At 42.4% G+C, this 12,741-nt stretch overlaps 1 protein-coding gene across 5 annotated transcripts in view; it reads right to left on the minus strand.

Moving 5' to 3' along the window:
* Positions 1-12,741, minus strand: part of SPTBN1 (spectrin beta, non-erythrocytic 1) — a 214,669-nt gene that overhangs the window by 18,140 nt on the left and 183,788 nt on the right. For all 5 annotated transcript variants that reach the window (XM_073339156.2, XM_073339157.2, XM_073339158.2 and 2 more), the window contains 4 exons: positions 11,702-11,946; positions 7,988-8,126; positions 5,721-5,805; positions 169-365 (listed from right to left, as the gene is read on the minus strand). In XM_073339156.2, the coding sequence (XP_073195257.1) occupies positions 169-365; positions 5,721-5,805; positions 7,988-8,126; positions 11,702-11,946 (666 nt within the window). The remainder of the gene's footprint in view (positions 1-168; positions 366-5,720; positions 5,806-7,987; positions 8,127-11,701; positions 11,947-12,741) is intronic.

The raw sequence follows: 12,741 nt of genomic DNA on the forward strand, positions 1-12,741 counted from the left end.
CTCTGGAGCTGGGGAAGGTATTAGCATTAGTGGGAGAGACATGTTAGTGTCTGAGTGACAGGGTCAATTTGATTTAATAAACTGAAGGGAAAGTGTAAATATTACAGTGAACAAAACATAAGAAAGTAGCCAAGAAAGCAGCCCTTTGGGGACTTAAAGAGTACTCACTGTAGTCAGTCTTTCCAGTGCTGAAAATCTTTCATCCCAAGTAGCTGCAGATTTTTCAAACGCTTCATGCCGCTTAATTAACTTTTCCACTTCATCCACACTTTGACCTATCTCACGACTGGATAGGTATGGCTCCTGTCCCAGCAGCCAGGCCTCAGCCACACTAGCATCCCTTGAGAACTGATGTACTTCCAGAACTGAGCAAAAATATAAGGCAGTCAGTGCTTAGTGACATCAAAAGTGGCACAATGTAGTCAGGTACCTTTAGTTCTTGTTTTTAGAAGGGTGGGAGGCAGGGAGGGATTTAAGTGTCTTTGGCTGAATTTGTCTCTGAACTAAGTCAACTGAATTGAATGGACTTATACTAGACAGTAATTTTGACGTTCTAGTTTTGCTGAGGTAGTTTGAGCAATGCTCATATCAAGCTGCAAAAGGCACATTAATCAACACTTAAACTCCCAACTATGGGCTTGCCCAGTTCCTGCAGAAGTGAAGGAAGAGACATCTGCTGAGTTCAGTGGAAGTTGAATTGGGTTCTACTCCAGTAGCACTGTCAGGAGTACAGCTGGTGTCTCAGGAACCAATACAGTGGTAGAACTATGCAAAGCATGTGTCTTTGGTGCAAGTAATGCATTCACCATACATTAATAATAAGATAATGGATTGTTGGCCGGGCCTTACAATGGACGTATTTAAGATTTTATGACGTGACCTGTCGTCTGTCACTGAGTATTGTGATGTTACGATATTTTAGGGCTGTCAAGCGATTAAAAAGATTAATTGCACAATTAAAAAAAGTATTGCGATTAATCACACTGTTAAACAATAATAGAATACCATTTATTTAAATATTTTTGGATGTTTTCTACATTTTCAAATATATTGATTTCAATTACAACACAGAATACAAAGTGTACAGTGCTCACTTTATATTTATTTTTGATTGCAAATATTTGCACTCTAAAAAACAGAAGAAATAGTATATTTCAATTCACCTAAAACAAGTAATGTAGTGCAATCTCTTAATAATGAAAGTTGAACTTACAAATGTAGAATTATGTACAAAATATAACTGCATTCAAAAATAAAACAATGTAAAACTTTAGAACCTACAAGTCCACTCAGTCCTACTTTAGCCAATCGCTCAGACAAATAAGTTTGGTTACAGTTTGCAGGAGATAATTCTGCCCACGTCTTGTTTATAATGTCACCTGAAAGTGAGAACAGGCCTTTGCATGGCACTGTTGTAGCCGGCATAGCAAGATATTTATGTGCCCGATGTGCTAAAGAGTCATATGTCCCTTCTTGCTTTAACCACCATTCCAGAGGACATGTGTCCATGCTGATGACAGGTTCTGCTCGATAACGATTCAAAGCAGAGTGGACCGATGCATGTTCATTTTCATCATCTAAGTCAGATGCCGCCAGCAGAAGGTTGATTTTCTTTTTTGGTGGTTTGGGTTCTGTAGTTTCCACATTGGAGTGTTGCTCTTTTAAGCAGGGTGGATAAAAATGATTTTTAAAGAAAAATAAATAAAAAAAATCGGATTTTTTTTTTAATTTAAATTGGATTTTTTTGATAAAATGCTTTTTGAGGAAAAAACCTATCTAAAGAGAGTTTTAATTAAGATATCTTTGAACTATAATGTATCTCATCCTGGAATAGGGATTATAAATTCTAATTCTATTGTATGAGACAATATATTCATGTAACGTTTAAGAAAAGTTTTGTTAATGAGTTCCAATAGTTCATGGATTAGGGACCCAATCTTATGGGGTTCCACAGGCTTCTGATTATTTAGGCTAATCTTTCTATCTACCCAATGGGACTCAGTGCTCAGTCTAGAAGACACCATCAGAGATGCTTAGTTTTACTGTTCTCAGACTATAGATTTGTGTCTCCAAAGGTAACATGCTTGTTAACAGCAAAAATATTTTAAAATAAATAAATAAATAAATATACAGAGGTGAGAAATAACAGACCTCAACTCTATCGTCCCTCTGCAAATTTGTGTACACAGAGTCAATCCCTTACCTCTCTCTAAAAGTGAAAAGTTTCAAAAAGTTCAATGAATAGAAGATTGTTGGGGGCGGAATAGATCTGGACAAGGAGAAGAAGTCTGGAGATAAATGTGAGAAGCGAGGGACATATGTTTGCTCTTGAAGAAAAAAATCCAGAATATTTAACATTGTTGTTTTAGTTAAATAAAACCATTTAAATGTCTGTCTGGTGATGTTCTCCTCCTAATACAGCATGGCAAGAAAATCCTCCAAATATTAATGATTAACCTGTTGAACTGGAGATAGTTCACTTCCGAATGACTTCATAAATATCTGCTTCAATTACCTTTGGTAAATGAAATAACCAAACAATCATTTTCTGATATAGCTGTAAAACTAATCTGAAAAGTTTTCAAAACAAGTCACTGTTTAAAAATGTATAGCATGTACCTTCTAAAAATGAAACCTACATCTATCTCTGAGTTGTGAACAATATGTATTAAGGTTATAACAACCAACAAGAATGCACTTTTATGTAGAAAACCATGATTAAATCGAGTCTTTCTGACTAGTGATTTAAATCATTATTTATTTCAATTTGATTTAAATCAAATCCACCCTGCTTTTAAGATATCTGAAAGCATTCTCCACACCTTGTCCCTCTCAGATTTTGGAAGGCACTTCAGATTCTTAAACCTTGGGTTGAGTGCTGTATCTATCCTGAGAAATCTCACATTGGTACCTTCTTTGCATTTTGTCAAATCTGTAGTGAAAGTGTTCTTAAAACGAACATGTGCTGGGTAATCATCTGAGACTGAGATAACATGAAATATATGGCAGAATGCAGGTAAAACAGAACAGGAGATGTACAATTCTCCCCCAAGGAGTTCAATCACAAATTTAATTAACACATTATTTTTTTAACGAGCCTCATCAGCATGGAAGCATGTCCTTTGGAATGGTGGCCGAAGCATGAATGGGCATATGAATGTTTAGCATATCTGGCACGTAAATACCTTGCAACGCTGGCTACAAAAGAGAATGCCTGTTTTCACTTTCAGGTGACATTTTAAATAAGAAGCAGTCAGTATCGCCTGTAAATGTAAACAAACTTGTTTGTCTTAGCGATTGGCTGAACAAGAAGTAGGACTGAAAGGACTTGTAGGCTCTAAAGTTTTACATTGCTTTGTTTTGAGAGCAGTCATGTAACAAAAAAAAAATCTACATTTGTAAGTTACACTTTCACGATAAAGAGACTGCACTTCAGTACTTGTATGAGGTGAACTGAAAAATACTATTTCTTTTGTTTATCATTTTTACAATGCAAATATTTGTAAGCAAAAATAATATAAAGTGAGCACTGTACACTTTGTATTCTGTGTTGTAATAGAAATCAATATATTTGAAAATGTAGAAAAGCATTCAAAAATATTTAATAAAATTTAAAAAAATAAAATAAAATTCAATTGGTATTCTATGGTTTAACAGTTTGATTAATTTTTTTAATCGCACTTAATTTTTTTTAATTAATCACTTGAGTTAACTGCAATTAATCAACAGCCCTAGTTCTTTGTTGTACACCCAGATGGAGCCTGACTGGGAGATATACTTTCTGTTAAACCCAGGGGCCTCCTTTAAACCCATTCTCACAACACTCAAAAGTTAGGGCTTTTCTTCACTACCGGGGTAAGCTGACCTAAGTTACACTACTCCAGCTATGTGAATAACCTAGCTGGAGTTGACATAGCTTAGGTTGACTTACCCCAGTCTCTTCACTGAGCTGCATCAATGGGAGACGCTCTCCAGTCGACTTACCTTACTCTTCTTGGGGAACTGGAGTCGACTGGAGAGCACTCTGTCATTGATTTAGCAGATCTTTACTAGACCTGCTAAATCGACACCTGCTACATCGATTGTAGCAGCAGCAATCTCCCCTGTAGTGAAGACAAGCCCTTACGCTGTGTTTTTGAGGCTTTACACTCCTAGAAGCTTCTTAACCGCAATTGCACATATATCCTTAATAGTATAACACTGGGTGGTTTTTGCAGTGTTCCACATAAATAGCTTTGGAAATGAGGAAATGTGTTGATGTAAAATGGAATAAAAAACAGTGCCTAGGATTTTCCTTGCATTCAAAGCAGGAACTCGTACAGCCTATGTCATGCAATTCAGGTCTGCCAGGCAGCCATCTAGGGTACCATAAAACGATAGAGGTAACAAGGTTTCCACTGCAGCAAAGAGTCACTTGATAACAAGACCTCTGAGTTTTGGGAGTACCTCTTTGAAATGGAAAGTTGTCTAGTCAAGCCTAGAATATCCCCATACTTCAGCTACCTATTACCACAGCACGGGCTTCAGGGAGAAGCTGACCAGAAGATACTGTGTTCCTGGATCCACCCTTAATGACAGAGGCTGTAGAAAAAGGCTGGCTGACCAGAAGACAAGTTCCCTGCCTTAGCAAGTGCGAGGAAAAAGCTACGGTGAAGGAGAGAGAAAATCAAAGAAGACGGGGAGGGAAAGTTTGGAGTTACCTGTTTGTTTACTTCGGATGAGTGGGAGGAAAGAACTTTTATCCTCATGCTAATATATTTAGTGCTGGCCTTTCAAGCAGTATAATAAAAATGGTGTAAAGATCATGTTATATTTCTGCCTAAGAAACAAAATCTTACATTGCAAAATCTTACATTTGCGAGTTACACTTTCACGATAAAGAGATTGCACTACAGAACTTGTGTGAGGTGAACTGAAGAATACTATTTCTTTTGCTTATCATTTTTACAGTGCAAATATTTGTAATAAAAAGTAATAATATAAAGTGAACACTGTACACTTTGTATTCTGTGTTGTAATAGAAATCAATATTTGAAAATGCAGAAAAACGTCCAAAAATATTTATAAATTTCAATTGGTTATTCTATTGTTTAACAGTGTGATTAGTCGTGATTAATTTTTTTAATAGCAGTTAACAGTTTTGAGTTAATCACATGAGTTAACTGCAATTAATCAACAGCCCTAGATATTCTGCTTATCGACTGTTTGTCTTTGGTATAAGAAACCTCATGGGTTTACAGGTTTAAAAATACACAGTTTATGAACCAATGCACTTCCAAACACGTAGACTCTGTCATATCAGATAACACAGGTACATACTGCACATATGTGTAGCATGCTTGAAATGCCCTTTCAAATGCCTTATTGTTACTGCGGAAACCCAATAAAAATAAACTGTAAAAAAGAAAATGAAAATAATTACATCCATAAGGCATTGTGTATCTAGCTAGTTAGACTTCCAATTCTGCCCTCACTGAAGTCAATGGCAAAATGCCCATTTAATCTTTGATGCTGCAGGATTGGGCCCTCGATGCAGCCATTACCCAGTTGCTGTACCACTGGCAGTAGCAAATGCTACTGTTATGATTCCAATGTGAACTCAACTCCAATCAGCAATAGTGAACAGATAAGTACTTGTGTGTTCTTGCAGTAGCCAAAGATATCAATGCAGAAACAGTTACAACTCACTCTGCTAATAAGCAATTTAAATGCATCCTTACTCAGTCTCAGCCATTCCCATCTGTCTTCCCATTTGTCAATCATTTCTTTTCTCTTCTCTGTCAACTGCAATAACTTTTCCTTGATCTGAATTTAAGACAATGGACCAACGTTACATAAACATCAAATAACTCACCACCACCAACCACACTGTATAAGCCAGGGGTGGGCAAACTTTTTGGCCTGAGGGGCACATATGGGTGTGGAAATTGTATGGCGGGCCATGAATGCTCACGGAACTGTGGGTTGGGTTGCGGGAGGGCTTCGGCTGGGGGTGCAGGTTTTGGAGCGAGGCTGGAGATGAGGGGTTGGGGGTTCAGGAGGGTGCTCCAGGCTCGGACTGAGGGGTTCGGAGGGCAGGAGGGGGATCAGGGCTAGGGCAGGGGGTTGGGGCGTGGGAAGGGGTCATGGGGGCAGGCTCCAGGCGGCGCTTACCTCAAGCAGCTCCCAGAAAGAGCGGCATGTCCCCTCTCCGGCTCCTACCCAGAGTTGTGTCCAGGCGGCTCTGCGCGTCCTGTCCACAGGAGCCGCCCCTGCAGCTCCCATTGGCTGTGGTTCCTGGCCAATGGGAGCTGCAGGGGCAGCGCGCAGAGCCCTCTGGCTGCCCCTATGCATAGGAGCTGTAGTGGGGACATGCCACTGCTTCTGGGAGCCGTGCGGACTGGAGCAAGACCTTGACCCCACTCCCTGGCTAGAGTGCCAGAGCAGGGCAAGCCCCAGACCTCAGTTCCCAGCAGGAGCTTGAGGGCTGGATTAAAACGCCTGGAGGGCTGGATGTGGCCCCTGGGCTGCAGTTTGCCCACCCCTGGTATAAGCTGTTACCACAAACAAAAGGCGCTGACTTTCAGAAACAGGATACACTGTGCAAAACTGTCAGTGGGGAATTTAAAATTAAACTTAATGGAAGTGGGTGCAGTTGCTTTCTGTCAGCAGTAATCCTTGGTGAGGACACACTGATGTTCTGAATCCTGATTGTAAGTACAATATTGCAGTTAAAATTCAGCATTTGCATGACTTGATATAACAACTTTAACTTTAAAAATACAACATACAGATTAATTAGTAAGAAATATAAATTGGACATGGCTTATTTTTTCCAATCCAATCTGACTGATGCAACCATAGAAAAAAGTGGAGGATGTACACTATCAGATAATCCACATTACTTAATCCATGGGTGCTACTACATGTCAGTAGCAATCTATGTTGACAACAGTCAAATCCACTGACACACCTACATGAACCTACATTGTTCTCAACAAGAAAACTGGTTGGAAAAGCCTCTCCAGTTGCCCACTAGCCTCCTCTTTGAGGAGGCCGCACTGTGTTTATCTGTAATGCTGACAAAGAAATCATCAGTTCCCGGGATAGACAGTAACTTTGCTATAAAATAAGGCCTTTCCCCCAAAGGTGGCAGTGAAGAAATGAGGATTGTGGGTCTTTCCTTAGGCTTACGGCATCCCTAACAGGGTCCCAAAGTGACCAGGATAAATTAGGAATAAAATCCAGGGTTTAAGTACCAGGGAGTCAGAGATTTCTCCCTTATGACTTCAGAACAGGACACTTTCCCCCTTAATATTTCACCACCCACAAGCTAGAGACTGTTCTTGCGTAGCGAGGCACAAAACCACTCCTATTCCTTCTTCAAGTAGGCTCTGTAATACACCACTCCCCTTGGTTTTGACAAGACCGAAGGTTGCCCTTTTTGCTCATAGGTTTCATCGTCCCAACAGGTTTCAGAGTAGAAGGCATGTTAGTCCGTATTCGCAAAAAGAAAAGGAGGACTTGTGGCACCTTAGAGACTAACCAATTTATTTGAGCATAAGCTTTCGTGAGCTACAGCTCACTCCGATGAAGTGAGCTGTAGCTCACGAAAGCTTATGCTCAAATAAATTGGTTAGTCTCTAAGGTGCCACAAGTACTCCTTTTCTTTTATCATCCCAACAGTACACATCCCTCCTCCACATCAGAACTGAGAGTGTCACTTCTGCATGTTACCTGGACCAAAAGGAAAGTTTAGGTGAGAAACTGGGGACTCTAATACTGATCCCCCACATGGATACACAAAGTTGTACCGCTGAACTGACCCTAGATTAGAAATAATACAGTAATCTCATCAATGCAAGTGCAATGGACCCTTAAGTAATGCAGTCATTATAAATGAACACCTCATTAATCAGCAGATTACACAATGCAAGCCTTCTCTGACCGAAACAAAATTCACAGTTCAGCTGCACTGCAGCTCTTGTATAGTCAGCAAGCAGAGTACCTCTTCTGATGCATAGTGTTTCCTTGCCAGAAGAGATTTGCCAAGCTCAATGCACGTAGTAAAGCTGTCGTTACGGGCGTCAATTTCTGCTTTGATACCCTGGTGATTGTTCATTAGTAATTCAACAGATGAAACATCCCTACAATGACAAATTGTGGTTTAGAAATGTATACTCCAAAATTAATGGTACCACATAGTTGTTCTTTTAAGCAAATAAGTTACAACAGAAATGCACAATCTAGAATTTATTAATTCCTGGTTTGTAATTCTACACAAGAGGCAAGATTGTACCCAGCCTCTGCGTGATGTGCATGACTGGAGACAGGCTACAAGGAGCATCCCCCTTACACACCTATGTCGTGGTCAGTACTAACAGTAAGTACTATGTGAAATTGGTGTTGCTACTAGTGCTTGCCTCTGCAAAATGGGAGAGGAGAGGCAGGCCCACTCCCCCTCTGCACTGGAACTAGACACGGTTTCCTCTCCAAATGTGGCACAATGGTCATGCTACTGTGAAGCACCAGGTCAACAGTGGCTCCTGGAGCTCGCACTGTGGCTGTGCCTTATAGGTACAAGGAATCTAAATGCATCTAACAGCCCTTAAATCTAACAAGAGCGAGCCAAGAATTATCATTCAGTAGATATTCAATGAAGCAACCATACACAAGAGTATGATTTGTCTTCTTTAAATCAACAGGCTGAAAGGCTCATTATAAAAGAGAAGTTGCAGTGGGGGAGGTTTAGATTGGATATTAGGAAAAACTTTTTCACTAAGAGGGTGGTGAAACACTGGAATGCGTTACCTAGGGAGGTGGTAGAATCTCCTTCCTTAGAGGTTTTTAAGGTCAGGCTTGACAAAGCCCTGGCTGGGATGATTTAACTGGGAATTGGTCCTGCTTTGAGCAGGGGGTTGGACTAGATGACCTTCTGGGGTCCCTTCCAACCCTGATATTCTATGATTCTAAGTGGTAAAAGGGATTGATGATGAATTGATATGGCTAGAGGGATTTTTTAAGCTATTCACCTATTTATTTTCTTTAAACAAAAAAGCAATAACTTCATTAAGATGGAACAATTTTGATCTGAACAGACATGAAGTGAGCAAAGGGCTGTGACATTAACTCCTTAATCCTATGCTATACTCTAGAGCAGGGGTGGCTAACGTATGGTTCCGGAGCCACATGCGGCTCTTCAGAAGTTAATATGCGGCTCCTTGTATAGGCACCGACTCCAGGAACTCAAACCCTGGCTCTGCCACAGGCCCTGTCCCCACTCCACCCCTTCCCGCACCCTCCCCTGAGCCTGCCACGACCTCGCTCCTCCCCCTCCCCCCAGAGCCTCCTGCAGGTCACGATGGGGAGGTGCGGGGAGGAAGGGAGTGGGAGGTGCTGATCAGGGGAGCTGCCAGTGGGCGGAAGGAGCTGGGGGGGGGGCAGGGGGAACGACTGATGGGGGGCTGCTGACCTATTACTGTGGCTCTTTGGCAATGTACGTTGGTAAATTCTGGCTCTTTCTTAGGCTCAGGTTGGCCACCCCTGCTCTAGAGGCTGTATGAGAAAGAGTTGTAATTGTCCGGCTCTGCCGAAAGAACAGGAGCTGTGTTCCCTGTAAGCTGTGCGCTTGGGCGGCCACTGGCTGCCCAGGAGAGGTTCAAATGGTGCCCAGCTGATTAACAGAGAACACACAGCTAGTAATATGTGTTCAGGTGCACCTCCCCCACCTTGCTACATCCTGCAGCTGCTCCCCTCCCAGCACCCTCCTGCCGGCTGTGCAGAGCAGGGAGGGGGAGGAAGAGGGGAAGAGGAGGCTGCTGATGTCAGGGTGTCCCCCTCCCTTCTGCCCCTGTACCCCATCCCCGCAGAGCAGGGGGGACGCAGCCTGGCTAGGACTCTGCATGAATGGTGAGTGACTGAGTGCCTTTCTTAAAGAGACAGTGCACACTGTTTCTGAGATTTCCCCAGCAGTCAGCTCACACAGTCTCTCTCTCTCTGCCCCCACTCCCCATGTACCCATCTCCACAGAGCAGGGGAGGGAAGATAACAGGGCTCAGGACAGAGCAGGAGAGCTTTCACTGAGTGTCTTAAAGAGACAGCGCACGCCCGGTGTCTCTCAGAAATGTCCCCAGCAGCCAGCACACACACTGTCTGTGTCACACACAGTGTCGCGCACACATACACCGTGTCTCTTTCACACTCACCTCCCAACACATACTTGTATCGTAGTTGTTATTTCTTGGTACTTCCTGCAATGCACATATATTCTCTGTAATTTTATTCTTTCAAAGTGTGTTATTTTTGTGTTTTGACCAGTCTATGCATTTCATAATTTTTATTTCTCTTACACTTAAATTTAATTCTTTGAGTAGTGAGTTCTAAAATGCCTAACCTGACCTGGCTGGAGTAATTATCCCTATGGTCGCTTTTTAAAAATATATATTATATCAAAAAATTTTGTTTCTACTGGTGGAGCACATCTGCAAATACATAACAAAATTTATTCTGCAGATGGATGGAAAAAGATTAGATGGAACATTGCACAGGAGACACTGAATGTGGTTTAAACAGGCCGAAACTGTATTCCTAAATGTCAGGTAATACCTGGCAGATAAAAGTGTACAGTGCAGGTAATTCCATAAGCATTACTATATTGACGGTGGGAGGCGGGGGGAGTTGCAGTTGTCAACCTCCCTTCCTTTATCCACCCTGCTCTACAGCCAACTTGCTGCTGTGACCCCACCTGCCCCCTCAAATGAGAATTAAGGGGGGGGGCCTAGGCTCCCTTCTGTACCAGTCACAGGGGTCCTGAATCCCCCCCCCATTTCCACTCCTTTAAATAATATTGCCTTTAAGTCTTTGCCAATCCATTTTATCTGATCACCATATTCCTTCCCCTATGGAGTACCGGCGCTGGACATCCAGCCCATGATTACATAATGAGTTGTGACATCATAGCCTCCCCGCCATTTCATGTCTGCCCCAACTAAGTCCCCAACCTACTGTGGGGAAGGCAAACCCTACGCCACCTCACTTTGGCCAATCTGGCAGTGAGGGAAAAAATTCCTTTCCAGCCCCCCAAGAAAGGATTGACCAGTGTAATGCCCACAGTGGATCATGAGGAGATCTGGTTTTGAACAAATCCCACGGAGGGTGGGGGTGGCTTTGCCTGGTTCGGGGAAAAGAGGGCTTTTCCTGCACCAGTGTGGACATGAGTAGTCCCCCCCACCTTCCAGTCACCTGGGGGGAGGAGGGGGAGGGAGGGTCTGAATCCCCAAGCTGATCTGCTCTGAAGCTGCCATAGCAAGTCATTCTCTGCCTATCTAGCCCTTAACAGGGGCACTCTCCTTTTCCTACGAGCCGGACAATAGTTCATACCACTTAATGTGCGGTGCGGCCACCCTCCCAGAGTACTGAAATCTTTCTTTTTTACTAGTTCTCTCCAGCCAGCTCTGCAGCTCCTTCCATCTGCCAGTCAGCATAGCTGCCATTCCTAATTGTGGTCTGGGTGGCCAGAATGCCTGCTTTTCCTCTGTCTATATGGAAAGGTTGATTAGACAGCCATTTTATTTCACCTGGTTGGAGGGATCTAAATTATCTAGATAAACCTTGGTCCCGCTGTCTTGGCTCAGTCCTTTAAACAGGCGGCTATATTTCTCAGCAAAAGTACCAGCCTTACCATAATAATATTACAATATTTCATTGCAGATGTTCACATTACCTTGGCTTCTCTTGGGCTTCGATCTGCCGGATAACATCTTCCATCCAGAGCATGAGATCACGAACCATGCTGAAGAAACGAAATTTATCTCCTGTATCCACCAGTCTAACCCTGCGTCCCTCGCAGGCATCCAGCAATGCTTTCCATGCTTCCAGGACCTCGTTCTCCCGCTTCTGGATGTCATCAGCCTTGTCCCCAGCATAGGCAGCCTGAAGGCGTGCAGCGTCCTCTTGCAGCTGTCTCACCTAATGTATTGAAAAAACAAACAACAAAACCGCACCTCAGCTCGTGTATGCTTTTTAGTCAAAACAATCCACAGCTTAAGGAAATTTCAGATACTAATTTATGTTTTGAGTTTCTCCTTAAAGTCTTTTGTAAGTTGCAAGTTTTCAAAGTTGGAACTTTGCACTGTGAAAACCTCACTCATGGTGTCCTGTCAGCCTTTCATTTTAGAACTTCTCATACCTAGAGAAGTAGAGACTTCTGGTTAACAGAAGAAACACACATCAATTCACTGTTGCCTGCATCTTGCGTGATCATTTACACCCATGCAAAATGATTCACAGATTTTAAGACCAGAAGGGATCATTATGATCATCAAGTCTGACCTCCTGCATAACAGGTCATAGAATTTCATCAGTAATTCCTGCATCAAGCCCAGAGCTTCTGGTTGAAATAGACCATATCTTTTAGAAAGACAGCCAGTCTTGATTAAAAGACTTCAAGTGATGGGAAACTCATCACATCCCTAGGTAAATTGTTCCAACAGTTAGTTACCCTCACTTTAAAAGTCTGAACCTGTCTATTTTCATCTTTCAGTCACTGGATCTTGTCATCCCTTTGTATGCTGGACTAAAGAGCCTACTACTATCAAAAATCTCTTAGAACCATAGAATATCAGGGTTGGAAGAGACCTCAGGAGGTCATCTAGTCCAAACCCCTGCTCAAAGCAGGACCAATCCCCAATTTTTGCCCCAATCCCTAAATGGCCACCCTCACGGATTGAACTCACAACCCAGGGTTTAGCAGGCCAATGCTCA

Source organism: Lepidochelys kempii, chromosome 3, assembly GCF_965140285.1.
Source record: "Lepidochelys kempii isolate rLepKem1 chromosome 3, rLepKem1.hap1, whole genome shotgun sequence".
Lineage (NCBI taxonomy): Eukaryota > Metazoa > Chordata > Testudines > Cheloniidae > Lepidochelys > Lepidochelys kempii.